Below are 18,383 nucleotides of genomic sequence, written 5' to 3' on the forward strand. Positions count from 1 at the left end.
ATCCCAGTGGAAAGAGGGAAAACCGGCCAGGCAGAGACAGCAAGGGCGGTTCGTTGCTCCAGCCTTTCCGTTCACCTTCACACCCCTGGGCCAGACTACACTTAATCATAGGACCTACTGAAGAGATGTGTCTTCAGTAAAGACTTAAAGGTTGAGACTGAGTCTGCGTCTCTCACATGGGTAGGCAGACTATTCCATAAAAATGGAGCTCTATAGGAGAAAGCCCTGCCTCCAGCTGTTTGCTTAGAAATTCTAGGAACAATTAGGAGGCCTGCGTCTTGTGACCGTAGCGTACGTGTAGGTATGTACGGCAGGACCAAATCGGAAAGATAGGTAGGAGCAAGCCCATGTAATGCTTTGTAGGTTAGCAGTAAAACCTTGAAATCAGCCCTTGCCTTAACAGGAAGCCAGTGTAGGGAGGCTAGCACTGCAGTAATATGATCACATTTTTTGGTTCTAGTCAGGATTCTAGCAGCCGTATTTAGCACTAACTGAAGTTTATTTAGTGCTTTATCCGGGTAGCTGGAAAGTAGAGCATTGCAGTAGTCCAACCTAGAAGTAACAAAGGCATGGATACATTTTTCTGCGTCATTTTTGGACAGAATGTTTCTGATTTTTGCAATGTTACGTAGATGGAAAAAAGCTGTCCTTGAAACAGTCTTGATATGTTCTTCAAAAGAGAGATCAGGGTCCAGAGTAACGCCGAGGTCCTTCACAGTTTTATTTGAGACGACTGTACAACCATCCAGATTAATTGTCAGATTCAACAGAAGATCTCTTTGTTTCTTGGGACCTAGAACAAGCATCTCTGTTTTGTCCGAGTTTAAGAGTAGAAAGTTTGCAGCCATCCACTTCCTTATGTCTGAGACACAGGCTTCTAGCGAGGGCAATTTTGGGGCTTCACCATGTTTCATTGAAATGTACAGCTGTGTGTCATCCGCATAGCAGTGAAATTTAACATTATGTTTTCGAATGACATCGCCAAGAGGTAAAATATATAGTGAAAACAATAGTGGTCCTAAAACGGAACCTTGAGGAACACCGAAATTTACAGTTGATTTGTCAAAGGACAAACCATTCACAGAGACAAACTGATATCTTTCCGACAGATAAGACCTAAACCAGGCCAGAACTTGTCCATGTAGACCAATTTGGGTTTCCAATCTATCCAAAAGAATGTGGTGATCGATGGTATCAAAAGCAGCACTAAGATCTAGGAGCACGAGGACAGACGCAGAACCTCGGTCTGACGTCATTAAAAGGTAATTTACCACCTTCACAAGTGCAGGTGGTAAAGGTTAGGTCAGGGTGTGACTCGGGTGGGAATATCTATGTTTTCTATTTCTTTGTTTTTGAGCCAGTGTGGTTCCCAATCAGAGGCAGCTGTCTATCGTTGTCTTTGATTGGGAATCATACTTAGGCAGCCTATTTTCCACCTGAGTTTTGTGGGAGGTTATTTTCTGTTTAGCGTATGTGCCTGACGGAACTGTGTGTTTTCGTTTTTCCCTTTTGGTTATTTTGTTTGAGTGTTTCTTGAAAATGAAAAAATCATGAGCACTTACCACGCTGCACTTTGGTCCCCGACAAGCGTTACATCAATAAATTAAAGATAGCTCTGTTATTGTCTGAATAATGTTTTCCTTTTAGTGGTTTTCAAAAATGATTGTTATTTTTAATGGTGAAAATATTTCTCTTTTCTATTGCCTCACATTTTCATATCTTACAATATGTGGCATAGCATTGACCATATCATTGACCGACTATTCAGACCATGAGGTCAGTGAATCATTCTATGCAGTCAGTCAGTCACTCAAGCGCAGATTTACGTGATAAGTGTATGAACTTTTGAATTGAAGTTCCTCTGACAGGTGCGCTGTCACACCTCAAAGTCATATGGTTGGCATCATATTTCTGCTTCTGTCGGTGTGACAAGCAACTTTCATAACCTTTGAAATGCATCCAAGTGCTAATCTGAAATTGTCCTCAACTAGGATCCTGAAATCTCAAAGGAAAAGAGCATTTAAATGTTTAATTATATTAATATTAAGAATCTCGACCCAGTGATCCAGTCAGATTAATCAACCTGACATTGATCTGATTTCCCTTACAGATTTTTTCCTCTACTTAATGGCGAATCTCAGGAAAACTTCATTACTTTGATGACATGTTAGTGATCGTGCTACTCAAGATACATGAACTCTCCTAACACCATGTTGTTGAGGAAATACAGTATGATCTGGCACTGAGATATACCTGATGTGTACGTGTGTGTGCACAACTGTGTGCGTGTGTTTGAATAATGCACAGGTCATGGCGAGAATGCAGAAGATGCTATCTACAATGTTTGAGATGCTATCTAGAAAAACAAGTTTGTCTGAGTATTTGGAGAACTGTATTGTTCAACATGTATGAACTCTGAACATACTGGCTTGTATAACCATGCATTCCAGATTGAATTACATAAACTACTACCCTACTGTTTAATCTAGAAATAGGATTCAGGCTAACTATGTTCTCTCAACAGCTGTTGGTCCCACTCTAGACAAAATGTAACTGTTAAGGCTTAATTGAAGCTTATGGACAGTAGATGCTGTGTTCATATTGCATTCAAATGCAACATTTGGAAAAGCATAAGAAGTAAAGACCGTTTTATATCACAATGAATGATGTTTGCATATCAATTGTTTGTGAATCAGTAGAGCTTAAAATATAATTGTATTGTAAGAGTCAATACTAGTCTACACATGTGTAGGCCTGACATAGCACACAGTAAATTAACTTCCTTCACATTAAATTAACCTTCTATGGCATTTGAAGCACCAGGAACCTGCATCCACTAGGCTCCCTGGAAGTAAATAGTCCCACTGATATAATCTACAGGTGTAGGATCTTAATTTGATCACTCCTTTGTTGCTCAGAATTTATGGCCTAAACGTTCAAATGCTTATTTTGTTGTGACAATATAGGTAAAATTAAGATTCTACATCTGTACACACTTTTAACTTTTAACCAGGTGAGAGAGCTTAACCCCTTGCCACTGTCACGTCTACTCCCGCTCCCCCTCTCCAGCGCTCGATGTCGCCAGTTTGCTCATTATTACGCACACCTGCCACCATCGTTACGCGCACCTGTACCTCATGAGACTCACCTAGACTCCATCACCTTCCTGATTACCTTCCCTATATCCGTCACTCCCTTTGGTTCTTTCCCCAGGCGTTATTGATTCTGATTCTGTTTCATGTCTACACTAATCGTGTTTCATGTTTTGTTCTGTTATATACTAAATTCACTACCTGTACTTGCTTCCCGATTCTTAGCATACACGTTACAGCCACGTGCAGGACCAGTCAAGTTTGGACACCTACTCATTCAAGGTTTATTCTCGCTATACACCAAGTCACTTAGCTCTGACATATCCTCACATGGTCTCTCCTATCATTGCTCCTATCATCTCCTATCATTGCAACGCAGACGACACACAATTAATCTTCTCCTTTCCCCCTTCTGATAACCAGGTGGCGAATCGCATCTCTGCATGTCTGGCAGACATATCAGTGTGGATGACGGATCACCACCTCAAGCTGAACCTCGGCAAGACGGAGCTGCTCTTCCTCCCGGGGAAGGACTGCCCGTACCATGATCTCGCCATCACGGTTGACAACTCCATTGTGTCCTCCTCCCAGAGTGCTAAGAGCCTTGGCGTGACCCTGGACAACACCCTGTCGTTCTCCGCTAGCATCAAGGCGGTGACCCGATCCTGTAGGTTCATGCTCTACAACATTCGTAGAGTACGACCCTGCCTTACACAGGAAGCGGCGCAGGTCCTAATCCAGGCACTTGTCATCTCCCGTCTGGATTACTGCAACTCGCTGCTGGCGGGGCTCCCTACCTGTGCCATTAAACCCCTACAACTCATCCAGAATGCCGCAGCCCGTCTGGTGTTCAACCTTCCCAAGTTCTCTCACGTCACCCCGCTCCTCCGCACACTCCACTGGCTTCCAGTTGAAGCTCGCATCTGCTACAAGACCATGGTGCTTGCCTACGGAGCTGTGAGGGGAACGGCACCTCCGTACCTTCAGGCTCTGATCAGTCCCTAAACCCAAAGAAGGGCACTGCGTTCATCCACCTCTGGCCTGCTCGCCTCCCTACCTCTGCGGAAGCACAGTTCCCACTCAGCCCAGTCAAAACTGTTCACTGCTCTGGCACCCCAATGGTGCTCCCTCACGACGCCAGGACAGCGGAGTCAATCACCACCTTCCGGAGACATCTGAAACCCCACCTCTTTAAGGAATACCTGGGATAGGATAAAGTAATCCTTCTAACCCCCCCCCCCCCCCCAAAAAAGATATAGATGTACTATTGTAAAGTGGTTGTTCCACTGGATATCATAAGGTGAATGCACCAATTTGTAAGTCGCTCTGGATAAGAGCGTCTGCTAAATGACGTAAATGACGTAAATGTAAATGTTATTGACTGCGTGAATCAAGCCTTCATGGTCGAATTGCTGCAAAGAAACCAATACTAAAGGACACCAAATAGAAGAGACTTATCATGTTTAAGGTATGACCCAGATGCAGACCGTTTTGAAGAAACAAAAGTTTATTCCTTAAACAGGGGCAGGCCAGCGACAGGGCAAGGCAGGCAAGTGTCCAGAACGGCAGGCAGTCTCAGGGTCAGGGCAGGCAGGGGTCAAAAACTGGGAAAGACAAAACAGGAGCAAGAAACAGGCAGGAGCAGGGAAACAAATGCTGATAGGTTCTACGGATGAAACAAACTGGCAACAGACAAACAGAGAACACAGGTATAAATACACAGGGCATAACAGGAAAGATGGGCGACACGTGGAGGAGGGTGGAGACAAACACAAAGACAGGTGAAACAGATCAGGGCATGACAGTACCACCCCCCCCCCCCCCCCCCCCAGGAGCGCCATACTTGGTTGAACAGGATTCCGGCGTTGGAACTCAGAGATGAGGCAAAGGGCTGCGAGACATGGGTTTAACTCTAGACATATGACAAGCAGGATGTATACGGAGGGTACAGGGCAAAAGAAGACGAACAGCAGAGGGGCTAATGATCTTGGAGCATGGGAGAATGGTCTCGACTTGTGGGGGTGTAGTCGCAGGGCTATAGCGGCGTGCCAGCACGTCTGGCTAGACATTGTAGGAGACACCTGAAACCCCACCTCTTTAAGGAATACCTGGGATAGGATAAAGTAATCCTTCTAACCCCCCCCCCCCCCCCTAAAAGATTTAGATGCACTATTGTAAAGTGGTTGTTCCACTGGATATCATAAGGTGAATGCACCAATTTGTAAGTCGCTCTGGATGAGAGCGTCTGCTAAATGACTTAAATGTAAATGTAATTGGTCGGTGCTGCGGAATCAAAGTGGCCTGGGCGTTACTGAACCCCTCCCGGAGGTCCTGGCACTCCGCGGAAATGGCGGAGAGGTCCGGGGCAATTTTCCAGCCCCCAGGAAGACGTCCTGGGGCAGGCAGAACTGACTTCAGGCAATGAGCGTGGCAGAATGGGCTCCAGCCCACTATAGCACCAGTAGACCAGTCAATAGAGAGATTGTGTCGCTGGAGCCAAGAGAATCCCAATACCATGGGAACCTGCAGAGACTTAACTAGCAGGAATCGGAGCGTCTCGCTGTGGTTCCCTGACACTCGTGGTTGATGGGGGTGGTATGGTGGGTGACCCGGCCTATGGAACACCCGTCCAGCGCTCTGAAATCCATGGGAATGTAGAGGGGTTGAGTGGTATGCCCAGCTCAGACACCAAGGTAACATCCAAAGCTCTCATCTGCCCCCGAATCGATGAGTACCTGGAGAGACTTGGACTGGTCGCCCCACAACAGGATGGCATGGAGAAGGGGGCAAGTGAGGGGAGAAGAAAATGTATCCGTAAAACCCACCAGAGTACTCACTCAAATGAGCTAGGTCTCTTGAAGGGACAGGTAGACACATAATGACCGGCAGTACCACAATACAGACAACTCTGGGTATTAAGTCTTCGTATGCGTTTGGCTAGAGACAGCCTAGCTCTGCCAAGCTGCATCGGCTCGGGAAGAGGTGAATTGGCAGTCTTCGAAGGCTCTCGGAGGAACTCGGGTAAGCTCGGAATCCTCTCTGGGACGTAGATGCCGTGGACTTCCGGAGTTCATCAGATGCAAGTTGGGATCCTTGAGTGAGTGATTGGGACCGCAATCAGACTTCTTCTGCCTCCTACGTTCCCCTATCCGTCAATCGATCCGGATGGTTAAGGCAACGAGTGAGTCGAGATCTGTTGGTAGTTCCTGGGCTGCAAGCTCGTCCTTTACTTCCTCCGATAATTTGTGCAAGAACGTGTCAAACAGCGCTTCTGGGTTTCAGACACCCTCCGCTGCTAGCGTGCGGAAATCCACCGTCTGTCACACTGAAGCTGGAGTAACTTCCCGGCAGCCACTCTCCCGGACAACGGAGCCTCAAACTTTTTTCACCTCCGCCATAAATTCCTCCAGACTGAAGCAAACGGCCGACTGTTGTTCCCATACGTCTGTAGCCCAGGCGAGGGCCCTCCCGGACATCAGCTTGATGAGATACACTATCTTAGAGCGGTCTGAGGGGAAGCAGGAAGGCTGCAGCTCCATGATGAGTGAACACTGAGCGAGAAACGCCCAACAGGTGCCCAACTCTCCATCGAAGCACACCGGGGGAGGTAAGCGGGGTTCCCGGGAAACCGGGGTGTGGAGCTGCTACCAGCTGGGTTACTGAGGGGCTGGGAGGTTACTGTCGTGGTAGACTGCATAGTAGCCAACCCACGGAATTGCTCGAGCAATGTGTTTAATGCTTGGTCGTGATGTTCGGCCAAGGTCTGGAACCCTTCCATAAGACCACGAGGCAACTCCTCGTGCCTTCCAATGGTGGATCCTTGGGAGGAGTGGGCGTTGCGAAGCTGGTACGAGTCTGCTGGGTCAGTCAGTGCCAGTTCATACTATCACGTTTAAGGTATGACCCAGATGCAGACAGTGTTGAAGAAACAAAAGTTTATTCCTTAATTAAACAGGGGCAGGCAAACGACAGGGCAAGGCAGGCAGGGGTCAATAATCCAGAGAGGTTGTAAGGGTCCAGAACAGCAAGGCAGTCTCAGGGTCAGGCAGGCAGGGGTCAAAAACTGGGAAAGACTAGAAAACAGGACCAAGAAACAGGCAGGAGCAGGGAAACAAATGCTGGTAGGTTCTACGAACAAATCGAACTGGCAACAGATAAACAGAGAACACAGGTATAAATACACTGCGATAATGGGAAAGATGGGCGACACCTGGGAGAGGGCGGAGACAAACACAAAGACAGATGAAGCAGATCAGGGCGTGACAAGACTTGCTTGGGCGAAGAAACATGAGCAATGGACATTGGACCGGTGGAAATCTGTTCTTTGGTTTGATGAGTCCACATTTGAGATTTTTGGTTCCAACTGTCTTTGTGAGATGCAGAGTAGGTGTGGTTCCCACCGTGAAGCATGGAGGAAGAGGTGTGATGGTGTGGGGGTGCTTTGCTGGTGACACTGTCTGTGATTTATTTAGAATTCAAGGCACACTTAACCAGCATGGCTACCACAGTATTATGCAGTGATATGCCATCCCATCTGCTTTGTGCTTAGTGGGACTATCATTTGATTTTCAACAGGACATTGACCCAACACACCTCCAGGCTGTGTAAGGGCTATTTGACCAAGAAGGAGAGTGATGGAGTGCTGCATCAGATGACCTGGCCTCCACAATCACCTGACCTCAATCCAATTGAGATGGTTTGGGATGAGTTGGACTGCAGAGTGAAGGAAAAGCAGCCAACAAGCGCTCAGCATATGTGGTAACTCCTCCAAGACCGTTGGAAAATCATTCCAGGTGAAGCTGGTTGAGAGAATGCCAAGAGTGTGCAAAGCTGTCATCAAGGCAAAGGGTGGCTACTTTGAAGACTTTTTTGGTTATTACATGACTACATATGTGTTATGTCATAGTTTTGATGTCTTCACTACTATTCTACATTGTCGAAAATATAAAAAATAAAGAAAACCCTGGAATGAGTAGGTGTGTCCAAACTTTTGACTGGTACTGTACTTCTCTCCTTCCTAGCTGGTTTGGCCATGCAATTCATAAATGTTGCTGGTCTGAAGTTCGCAGCGGTCTAAGGCACTGCATCTCAGTGCTAGAGGCTTCACTACAGACCCCCTGGTTCGAATCCAGGCTGTATCACAACTGGCCCTGATTGGGAGTCCCATAGGGCGGTGCACAATTGGCCCAGTGTCGTCCGGGTTTGGCCGGTGTAGGCCGTCATTGTAAATAAGAATTTGTTCTCAACTGACTTGCCCAGTTAAATAAAGGTTCAATTAAAAAAGGTTACATTAAAACATCTGGGTAAACTATCTTCATGCAATTCGAACATGCTGCTGCCCCAAAGTTAACAGTAAAAAAATATTTGAACTGTTGAATACAGTCTCTTCTGGCTCATAGATGACTTTCAGTGGTTCTCAACCTTTTTTGGTTACTGTACCACCAATTTAATTTTGCTCTGCCCGGAGTGCCCCTGAAGGAGCCTCTCATGTGCCATTTACCAGTAGGCCTATGATCTCATGAGTCTTCTCAAGTACCCTCTGTGTGTAGGTCAAGTACCCATAGCGGTCCAAGTAGCCCTGGTTGGGAACCACTGATGTAAGTAATGTTGTAATTTGGGTGAACTATCCCTTTAATACAAAGTGATTCACATATTGCTACTTTCCACAGAGACTCTAGCCCCGTTTATACCTGGTTCTAACATGCGTCCCTTGTCTTGATCTTGTCCACATTCTGATTGTGGCCACATTTTTAGACAGGTGTAGATGATTAACAGATGCATTATGAACTGATTTTGATCAGATTTTATAAGTGTAAACGGATAGGATCAGGACAAGATTGGGACAAGATCAGGACAAAGGATGCATGTTAGTGGCAGGTATAAACGGGCCTTATGATGATGCTCATGGCTCATTTTTGAGTGGCAAGGCTCTATATGAGGGGGAAAGACGTTTTCACTCAATGTACAGTCAGTCAAGTACATTTTTATCCTGGCACAACAACACCTTAAGAGCACCACTAGAGAGCAGACTTTAGTCAACTTTCTCAACAGCATAGTATCGAACCAGCATTGTGATGCGAGTTTGTTTAAGGATGACCAGTAGGAGGCATATCTGTCTCACTTCCTTCACGTCATTGTCAGTAGAGTTGTCCAAAGCATCGACTACTACAGTACCAGTTTCAGGGGTATGATATGTACCATACTGAAATATTTTATCAATCATATTTTATTTAAAAAAGCATTAATTTGAGGGCTGAGCACCAAAAGGGCATAACCTTAATCTGTAAGTGAAGTTTTATTTGCATTTTGCCTTTCACAATAATTGAATGTGCTACCCAGAGTTTTAAATAGGTGCTGTATGACCGTCTTTTCCCCATAAAAAATTAACATTCATAATCTACTCAGGAGAGCTTAGTCGCATTCCTCCAACACCAGCTACTTTCAGAGGCCAAGGTCAGCACGACACCACATCAGCTCTGGCCACAATAATAGTGGTTCTGGCCACAATTCAGCCACTTCAACTTTTCATTGAGTTTGGACATTAGGTTTGGATATTGAGTTTGGATATTGGGTTTGGATATTGAGTTTAGACAAGATATATGAGTGCAAACTCAACACCACAAACATAAGATGTGCATAAAGTCATTGGCTGGAAGAAACACCCACGTTTATACTAAGAGAGAGGATCACAATGTTATTCACATACAGTACCAGTCAAAAGTTTGGACACATCAACTCATTCAAGGGTTTTTCTTTATTTTTACTCTTTTCTACATTGTGGAATAATAGTAAAGACATCAAAACTATACAATAACACATATGGAATCCTGTTGTAACCAAAAAAGTGTTAAACAAATCAAAATATATTTTATATTTGAGATTCTTTAAAGTAGTCACCCTTTGCCTTGATGACAGCTTTGCACACTTTTGGCATTCTCTCAACCAGCTTCATGAGGTAGTCACCTGGAATGCATTTCATTTAACGGGTGTGCCTTGTTAAAAGTTAATTTGTGGAATTTATTTCCTTCTCAATGTGTTTGAGACAATCAGTTGTGTTGTGACAAGGTAACGGTGGTATTCAGAAGATAGCTCTATTTGGTAAAAGACCAAGTCCATATTATGGCAAGAACAGCTCAAATAAGCAAAGAAAACTGACAGTCCCTCATTACTTTAAGACATGAAGGTCAGTCAATGCGGAAAATTTCAAGAACTTTGAAAGTTTCTTCAAGTGCAGTTTCTTCAAGTGCAAACCATCAAGCGCTATGATGAAACTGTCTCTAATGAAGACCGCCTCAGGAAAGGAAGGCCCAGAGTTACCAATGATGCAGAGGATAAGTAGATTAGAGTTACCAGCATCAGAAATTGCAGCCCAAATAAATGCTTCACAGAGTTCAAGTAACAGACACATCTCAACATCAACTTTTCAGAGGTGGCTGTGTGAATCAAGCCTTCATGGTAAAATTGCTGCTAAGTAACCACTACTAAAGGACACCAATAAGAAGAAGAGACTTACTTGGGCCAAGAAACATGAGCAATGGACATTAGTCCGATGGAAATCTGTGGTTTGGTCTGATGAGTCCAAATTTGAGATTTTTGGTTCCAACCACTGTCTTTGTGAGACGCAGAGTAGGTGAACGGGTGACATCGCGGTTGCCACCGTGAAGCATGGAGGAGGAGGTGTGATGGTGTGGGGGTGCTTTGCTGGTGACACTGTTTGTGATTTATTTAGAATTCAAGGCACACTTAACCAGCATGGCTACCACAGCATTCTGCAGCAATACTCCATCCCATCTGGATTGTGCTTAGTGGGACTATCATTTGTTTTTCAACAGGACAATGACCCAGGCTGTGTAAGGGCTATTTGACCAAGAAGGAGAGTGATGGAATGATGCATCAAATGACCTGGCCTCCACAATCACCCGACCTCAACCCAATTGAGATGGTTTGGGATGAGTTGGACCGCAGAGTGAAGGAAAATCAGCCAACAAGTGCTCAGCATATGTGGGAACTCCTTCAAGACTGTTGGAAAAACATTCCAGGTGAACTTGGTTGAGAAAATGACAAGAGTGTGCAAAGCTGTCATCATTGCAATGGGTGGCTACTTTGAAGAATCTAAAATACTTTTTTGGTTTCTCTTTGCTAATTTTATATGTTCTTGCTATCATATGGATTTGGTATTTTACCATATAGGGCTATCTTATATACATATACCACACCTACCTTGTCACAACACAACTGATTGGCTCAAATGCATTGTGAAAGAAAGAAATTCCACAAATTAACTTTTAACAAGGCACATCTGTTAAATGAAATGCATTCCAGGTGAGTACCTCATGACGCTGGGTGAGAGAATACCAAGAGTGCGCAAAGCTGTCTTCAAGGCAAAGGGTGGCTATTTGAAGAATCTCAAATATAAAATATATTTTGATTTGTTTAACACGTTTTGGGTTACTACATGATTCCATATGTGTTATTTCATAGTTTTGACGTCTTCACTATTAATCTACAATGTAGAAAATAGTAAAAATTAAGAAAAACCCTTGAATGAGTTGGTGTGTCCAAACTTTTGACTGGTACTGTACATTTAATGTAGGCTATCTAGGCCATATTAGGCTACAAGTGATGACAAAACTTTCAAGCAATACACTACATTAACTAATTGAGTAACTCAATATATAACTTGTAATCAAAACTCTTTGTTTAAAGCAAACAGTAAATAGCTTATACATGTGTTATGACCCATAATTTATAATAGCTTAAATGATTATGCATGATGAGGCCAATTTTGTAATTGAACTGTCTGCCCTTCACATAATTGCATCCGCGGGAGAAAAAAAGTGTCTCTACCGTAATGACAGAACACTGAAACTACCTAGTTTCTGCTGCAGTTTTAGGTGTTGCAACACTCTTTGCGTAAATACAGGATTGCATTAGGGATATTGTAGTTTTATTATAAAGTTAAACCAGCTCATTTGAAGAGTAGCTTCATTGTTTTTGAACTACTAGTCCCGGAATGCTTGTAGTTTCAAAGCAAACAGAAGGCGAGAGTTGTGGCTTGAAGGTGTAAAGATATGATTTGGTCTGACTCGCTTCCTAAAAAAAAGTTAGTGTCTAAATAAGGCTATGGTGGAAACCTTATTACCATTGATCAAAAGTGAGATTCCCCGAAATCTCTGATACACAGTTTGGGGAGACATGGTAAGTAAATATTGTTACAATGTTTCTGCTGTTTCTACCGACGTTGGAAATTGTAGGCAAGTGTGCAAATCTAGTAGCCGAACGGAATCATAACATTTGTATGAACATAGTACAGGTTGGTCTATCTTGTGTTTGAACGTTTGACATCTAGGATATATATATATATATATATATATATATATATATATATATATATAATCATACAGAACTACATAGGCACTGGTTTACCGTAGTTGAAGCGCACAAGCGAGCGTTTGTAATACACCTGTTGACTCTGCGGAAACGGTATTTTTGTAAATATGGCAGAGACAGCGGAGCAGCATTTCTACATGGGAAAAAACAACTATTACAGTAGTCATACTGTATGTAGCCTAATGTTGATGATGATGGTTTATTCACATCTAGCTCTGTCTCTATATATTTTCTCCACGATAAGGTAGGCTATCCAACAGGTGCGCCTGAACTAGGCTTCTGTATTTCGAGATAAGGTGAAATTTGGCAGGAGGGTTGGCTACCCACCCACCCACCCACACATTCAAGAAGCGGCTTTGCGGAATAACTGATTGTTGAATCCCAGACAAGAGCAACCTGTTTGTGTGCACTCGTGTACAACCCAAATTAATTATGACTGACTCACTGCGACAGCAACATAGGCTATACATGAATGATAAGAAGTCTCCCTTTACGCAAACAAATGACAGTCTGAATGAGTTCATGCTTTCTGCTCTATAAAATATGTTACCTCAAACTAAACCCACAGGTAGCCCCAGGTAAAGAATCTCAGGTCTGAACCAGTGTGGAGGAAATGGACTAACAATGGCATAGAGCTGGGCCATATGGCCTAAAAATATAAATTCGAGGTATCGGCCATCCCTACTACGGCACCACAAAACTACTTTTGGTAAACGAAAGAAACTGTAGGCCTATCTAGATAGGTTGTTTCTCTGTGTTTTCATAGGCTTTTCTTTCGCTTCCGCTGTTGGCTACTTTATCCGTATTCTTAAACTATCATGTTTGTAGCCACGCGTTATAGAATAAACAGCCAGGGTAGAAAACATATAACAGTGTACGACATTGGCCTATATATTTTAGCGACCTTAACTTGACACCTAGCGACTTTGTCAAGTGGTTCGGACCTCTTGGCATAGCGATTAAGGTCTTGGCTTGACAGCCGCTGGACCCGAATTCGAGCCACGGCAACCCTCCGAATTCAGCAAAATAGTATATAGGTTATACTGTGTACTCTATATTATTATGCGAACTGATTGCAATTTGAGGTGTAGTAATTGTGTATGTAACTTATGAATCTTAATGTTTACAGATGTGAAGATGGCAGCTGTCAGAGCAAAGTCATTTCGTCGCCAAGGAAGTCTCATTAGGAGCAAATCTGAGGGGACGTTGATTGATCTAGACGACACTGGAACGCTGAACATCAACAATTTAAACGGTAGCCTACTCTAACGTTTATGAAATATATTGTCTTTGAACTAGATGTCATTAATAGGTTTCCACAAATCAGGTAACTTTCCCAGGTTTTCCAGAGATCCCAGTTGGAAGATTCACCGGGATTTTTGGAAAACCTGGTAGTCTTGGGAAAGTTACTAGATTTTTGCAACCCTGGTTATGAAACAATTTCAAATATCGGATTGCATTATGTGTATTGTACAGTAGCTCCTTTGAGTGGTACCTTCATTTAAAATAATGCCTGTTTAAAGAGCAACAACCAGTATTGAAGCCCATTCTGTGTGATTTTACCATGCGCTCATATGTATGTTTTATATTAGTAAGTAAGGCTTTGATTTGACACAGATATTTTGTATTTTTACAGGGAGTAGTTACATAATAAATCAAGTGACAAAACATTCTGAGTGGCCTGTGTTGCAGCCGGAGGTCAAACATGGAAGTCAAACCACAAATCCATTCTGGAACAAACTGTCTATATCCAATCCATTTTTGGATGACATTTTACACACAAACAATGACAAAACGTTAATGAACGCTGATCTATCAATACAGAAAGATGAACTTTCAACTCTGTTTGACAGTGAGAACTTTGATGCCAGTAGCACATCTTCGGACGAAACAAACTTCGTCCATTTTGCGGATACCAAGCGAAAGAGCATAAGACAATCAGGGAGATGGAAGAGTGCCTCGGATATTCTCGGCGACCTGGAGAGAAAGGAACCGAAAAGGGAAAACAGCTTCAAATTGTCAGCAGGCCCATTTCTGAATGCAGATTTTGAGTGGTTGAAAAATGACCGGGAGGCTTACAAAATGGCCTGGTTGAGTCACAGGCAGCTAACGAGGTCATGTCTTGACCTAGGCCTGATGAGTCAGAGTCCTGGATGGGCCCAGACCCAAGCCACCGACTCTCAGATAGTCTGCAAGATAGGTCACAACGGAGGGTCACTACAGTTACCAGACTCGGATATTACCGCCCATATTCCAGAGGGCCATGTTCCTGCTGGGGAGGTTCAGGAGGTTGCACTGAAAGCCATCCTGGAGCCCCCTCACGGGCTGAACAACAACTACATGACAACCGTGAGTCCGCTCCTGGAGGTGAGTCTCAGCAACACGAGCGGAAAGGAATCCATCTCGCTGGAAATGAAAATGGTCGCGGAGGTCAAGAAGGATCCCATAAGTCAGGTCATGACCACATTTGTGGGACTAGTGTCCAACAAGAGAGAGGGACCTTATCAGAAAGTCAAGGACTGTTACATTTACAAGAACATCATGCAGATGAATCTTCAAGACTTAAAGTCTAATTTCTATGTTATTGTAGCCGCAGAGGCCTCGGTTATCCAGCCCCCTGCTACATCCGTTTGGGATTACCTGGATCGTCAAGTCACCGTCGCCGTTTATGGCCCAAAGTATATCCATCCATCTTTCAAAGTGGTCGTGGTCGTCTCTTGCCACGATAACGTTCCACCGAGGCTTCCGTTCTCAGATATCCACAGGGGCAGCAGAAACTTGCCCCCTCTGGTGCTACAGCTCTGGGAGAAGCACCAGTTTAGCCCAGAGAGACTGAATGACCTACACATCGCGACTTCCGTCATAGCGTCAAAGTTCGAAGTCAAAGCCCAGGATAAAAGGAAAGAGGTGAGACAAGGGCTACTCAAACTGGGTAAAGTCATTCACCTGCCTCTTGAGCTGGCCAAGATGGGCAATGGGGAGATGGATTCCTTTAAACTACGCTTCCAGGTGAGGGATTCAAACAGTGTCACTGTAGCAGAGTTCCAGGTGTCTTCCCCTGCAGCGGCACCTATTCACTCTGAAAAGCGAGGTCCCATGCGAAACAAAATGTGTCAATCGCTAGCTATACCGGAGGAATCCGTCCCAGAGTTCCCCAAATTCGGGACCAGACCTGTGAAGGTGCAGTGTTACGGGGTGGCACTGAAGTCAGTGCTCCGTCAACCGCGAGTGGAGTACCTCCTGGAGTACTTCAAGGGTGACACCGTGGCTCTCCTTTCCAGAGAGACCGTGAGGTCGGTGGGCCAGTCCAAAGTCAAGGAGTGGTACATCGGCTTCCTCCGAGGCAGGACCGGCCTGGTCCATTGCAAGAACGTCAAGCTCATCACCCGAGACCAAGTGATCGACTTCAATGGCACTGACTTCACCACCGAGACCCTCTTGGACAACATGGCACTGCCGTTCAAGAAGCTCACCTACATCTACTCAGACATCCAGACACTGGTGACCAAACACATCCCCAGCTGGAGGGGCTTCGCTGATGCCCTGGGCTACTCGAGCTTGTTGCTCGACACAATCACACGGAGACATGCTGAAACAGAGGCTGAGAAGGTGGCCTGCGTGCTGGAGAAACTGAAGGAGGACTGCCACACCGAGAACAGCAAGAAGAAGTTCCAGCACAAGCTCATGATCGTAAGTGTAGAAAAGGAAGGGGCATGTTTGATAGGTCTCAGGTTTAGAGAAGAATCTTCAAACCAGCTTGACTTTTATTTTGAATGACTTTTTCTCTTTGCCAAATGCGCTTCATTTATTGCATTTCAAGTAAGTGTTTTGTATGTTGCTTTTTCCATCCTAGGGTCTGTTGAAGATGGACTCTCAGGCTCTAGTGGCTCATCTGATCCAGAACATGGTCATCCTGTCCACGGCGGTGGAGCTGGGTATCAGGTGGAGGGAGCTCGCTGAGAGGCTGGGGAAACTCTCCAGTGCTCAGATCGCTGCTTACGAGGCACCACACCGGGGGAAGAGTGGAGAAGTTAGCGCCGTGGTTAGTTCATTTTACTTTTATTTGTTGTATTTAGGAAAATGTGTTGTTCTTAGGAGATCACCCATTCATGATCTCATTGGATCAACAGACAAGGATTAGGAAGGCTGTACCAATACTTTTATTTGTATAGTCCATTATAGATGGGCTATAGATTTATTTCCACTGCTTTCATTGTACCGTTTACACCCTGCTGTATCCTGTGCATATGACGAATAAACTCTGATTTGATAGATTCCCCAACTATCAACTGAACTGAACTTGTGGATCTTCCTCTCTCTATTGTAGTCTATGTGGAAACCTGCCTATGACTTCCTGTACTCATGGAGCCAGCTGTACGGGGAGGGCTACCAGGACATGATCCAGGACCTCCACCTGGCCCTGGACAAGATGAAGAGCCCAATCACCAGACAGTGGAGGCAGCTGACCGGGGCGCTAATCGCAGTCAACTGTCTGGAGATCCTCAGGGTCTCGGCCTTCCCCAAACCATAGAACCATAGAATCCCACTGAGGAGCAGAATGAGCACGCTGGAGCGCTCAAATGGGTAAGAACTGTAGAACTGAGGCCACAGAGGCCCTTTGATAAAGCTTACTGTGCAGTTCCCACTATCTTTGAATATGGAGGTCCTTGTTACGATGCAGAGGGTGAGGCGAAGATTAAGTCAATGTTTGTTCTTGTATTGTGCCGTGTCTTTACCCACTTTGTCAGAGTTTCTTCTTAGAGTTCAGTTCATGTCGTAAACATAATTATAGCTATATTACATTTTTCATTGTGGGCAGATACTTAAACTATATTGCTAGATTTTGTTCATACAAAGCCAGAACCAGTGTATGAACACATTCTGTTACACAGGATGCAAACGAACATATCTCAGCCATATTAACCATATTTGTCTTTACATGAGTTTTTATAAAGGATTCGTTTTGATAATTTGTCTAACAGATATTTGCTTCCTTTGACGTCATTTCTTAAGACAAAACAGCAGAAACTATATTGAGGCCTGTTACTTTGGGTTTTTCTGTTTGACACTATGTGTTAGTGCTTGTTATTGATTTTACATTAATAGTAAGGTAACATACAGTAGAGTTAGCGCTTCCAGTTGTCACACGTTTTTATACCTTTATATTTTATGTTACAATGTTACATGAAGTCCCCCTGGTTTTTCATTACATTTTACATTTATTTTAGAGGCTGTATTTACGCTCATTTTGATTAAGGTTGGAAGGGATTACATTTGTTTTATCTGCCAAATCCAATCCTCAGTATTTAGATTGATATTTTTTAACTCCGTGTCTTAAGCCCATCCATTGAAACCTTTTTCAGTGCATTTAGTGTTGTCTACTTGAAAATAGCATATTATGTTGAAATATATTTTAAATATGTAATATAATGTAAAACAACCTTGTTGTGATTTATCTGAAATATAATATTTCACAATGAAGATTTATAACTGAAATGGTGACCTGGTGTGTATGAAGTATGAATAAATATTACTTACATTTTGATAGATAAGTAATATATATCTATTTTCAATGAATTGTCAACTAAAGTAGTTAATTGAGAAGACCCATTATTTATGTTCTAGTTCATCACCAGGTTGTGAGTCACATGTCTTGTCTTGTAAGAGTAGCAGGGATAGTGAGCAGTAAGGGTCTGTGTCTTGCATTGTGGGTAGTGTAATAATGTGACAAGATACTACGAGTAGTGTCATGCGGTTCACTTTGGTCTCTAACATGTCACATCCGTTCAGTTAAAGATAAATTACAATATTTGGGTTCCGTTAGGGACTCCATTGACCTTAATACTGAAGTCTGTTCATAGAGGGGGATGATTGAAACGACTTGATTTACCATGGAAATAA

General features: G+C 43.8%; 1 protein-coding gene across 1 annotated transcript; it reads left to right on the top strand.

Moving 5' to 3' along the window:
- Nucleotides 1-12,125: 12,125 nt before the first annotated feature.
- LOC106573372 (metastasis-associated in colon cancer protein 1) lies at nt 12,126-18,055 on the top strand. Its single transcript, XM_014148377.3, has 5 exons — nt 12,126-12,290; nt 13,612-13,737; nt 14,119-16,172; nt 16,336-16,524; nt 16,810-18,055. The coding sequence occupies exons 2-5, from the start codon at nt 13,620-13,622 to the stop codon at nt 17,011-17,013; spliced, it is 2,565 nt and encodes an 854-aa protein (XP_014003852.2). The 5' UTR covers nt 12,126-12,290; nt 13,612-13,619; the 3' UTR covers nt 17,014-18,055.
- Nucleotides 18,056-18,383: the final 328 nt, after the last annotated feature.

The sequence above is a fragment of the Salmo salar genome, chromosome 05, assembly GCF_965601325.2.
Source record: "Salmo salar chromosome 05, fSalSal1, whole genome shotgun sequence".
Taxonomy (NCBI): domain Eukaryota; kingdom Metazoa; phylum Chordata; class Actinopteri; order Salmoniformes; family Salmonidae; genus Salmo; species Salmo salar.

Excerpts from the sequence above, each read along its gene's own strand:
- LOC106573372 (XM_014148377.3), top strand. The coding sequence starts at position 13,620 with ATGGCAGCTGTCAGAGCAAAGTCATTTCGTCGCCAAGGAAGTCTCATT. Across the intron at positions 13,738-14,118 it reads GAACATCAACAATTTAAACG|GGAGTAGTTACATAATAAAT; the intron begins GTAGCCTACTCT and ends GTATTTTTACAG. Across the intron at positions 16,525-16,809 it reads GTGGAGAAGTTAGCGCCGTG|TCTATGTGGAAACCTGCCTA; the intron begins GTTAGTTCATTT and ends TCTCTATTGTAG.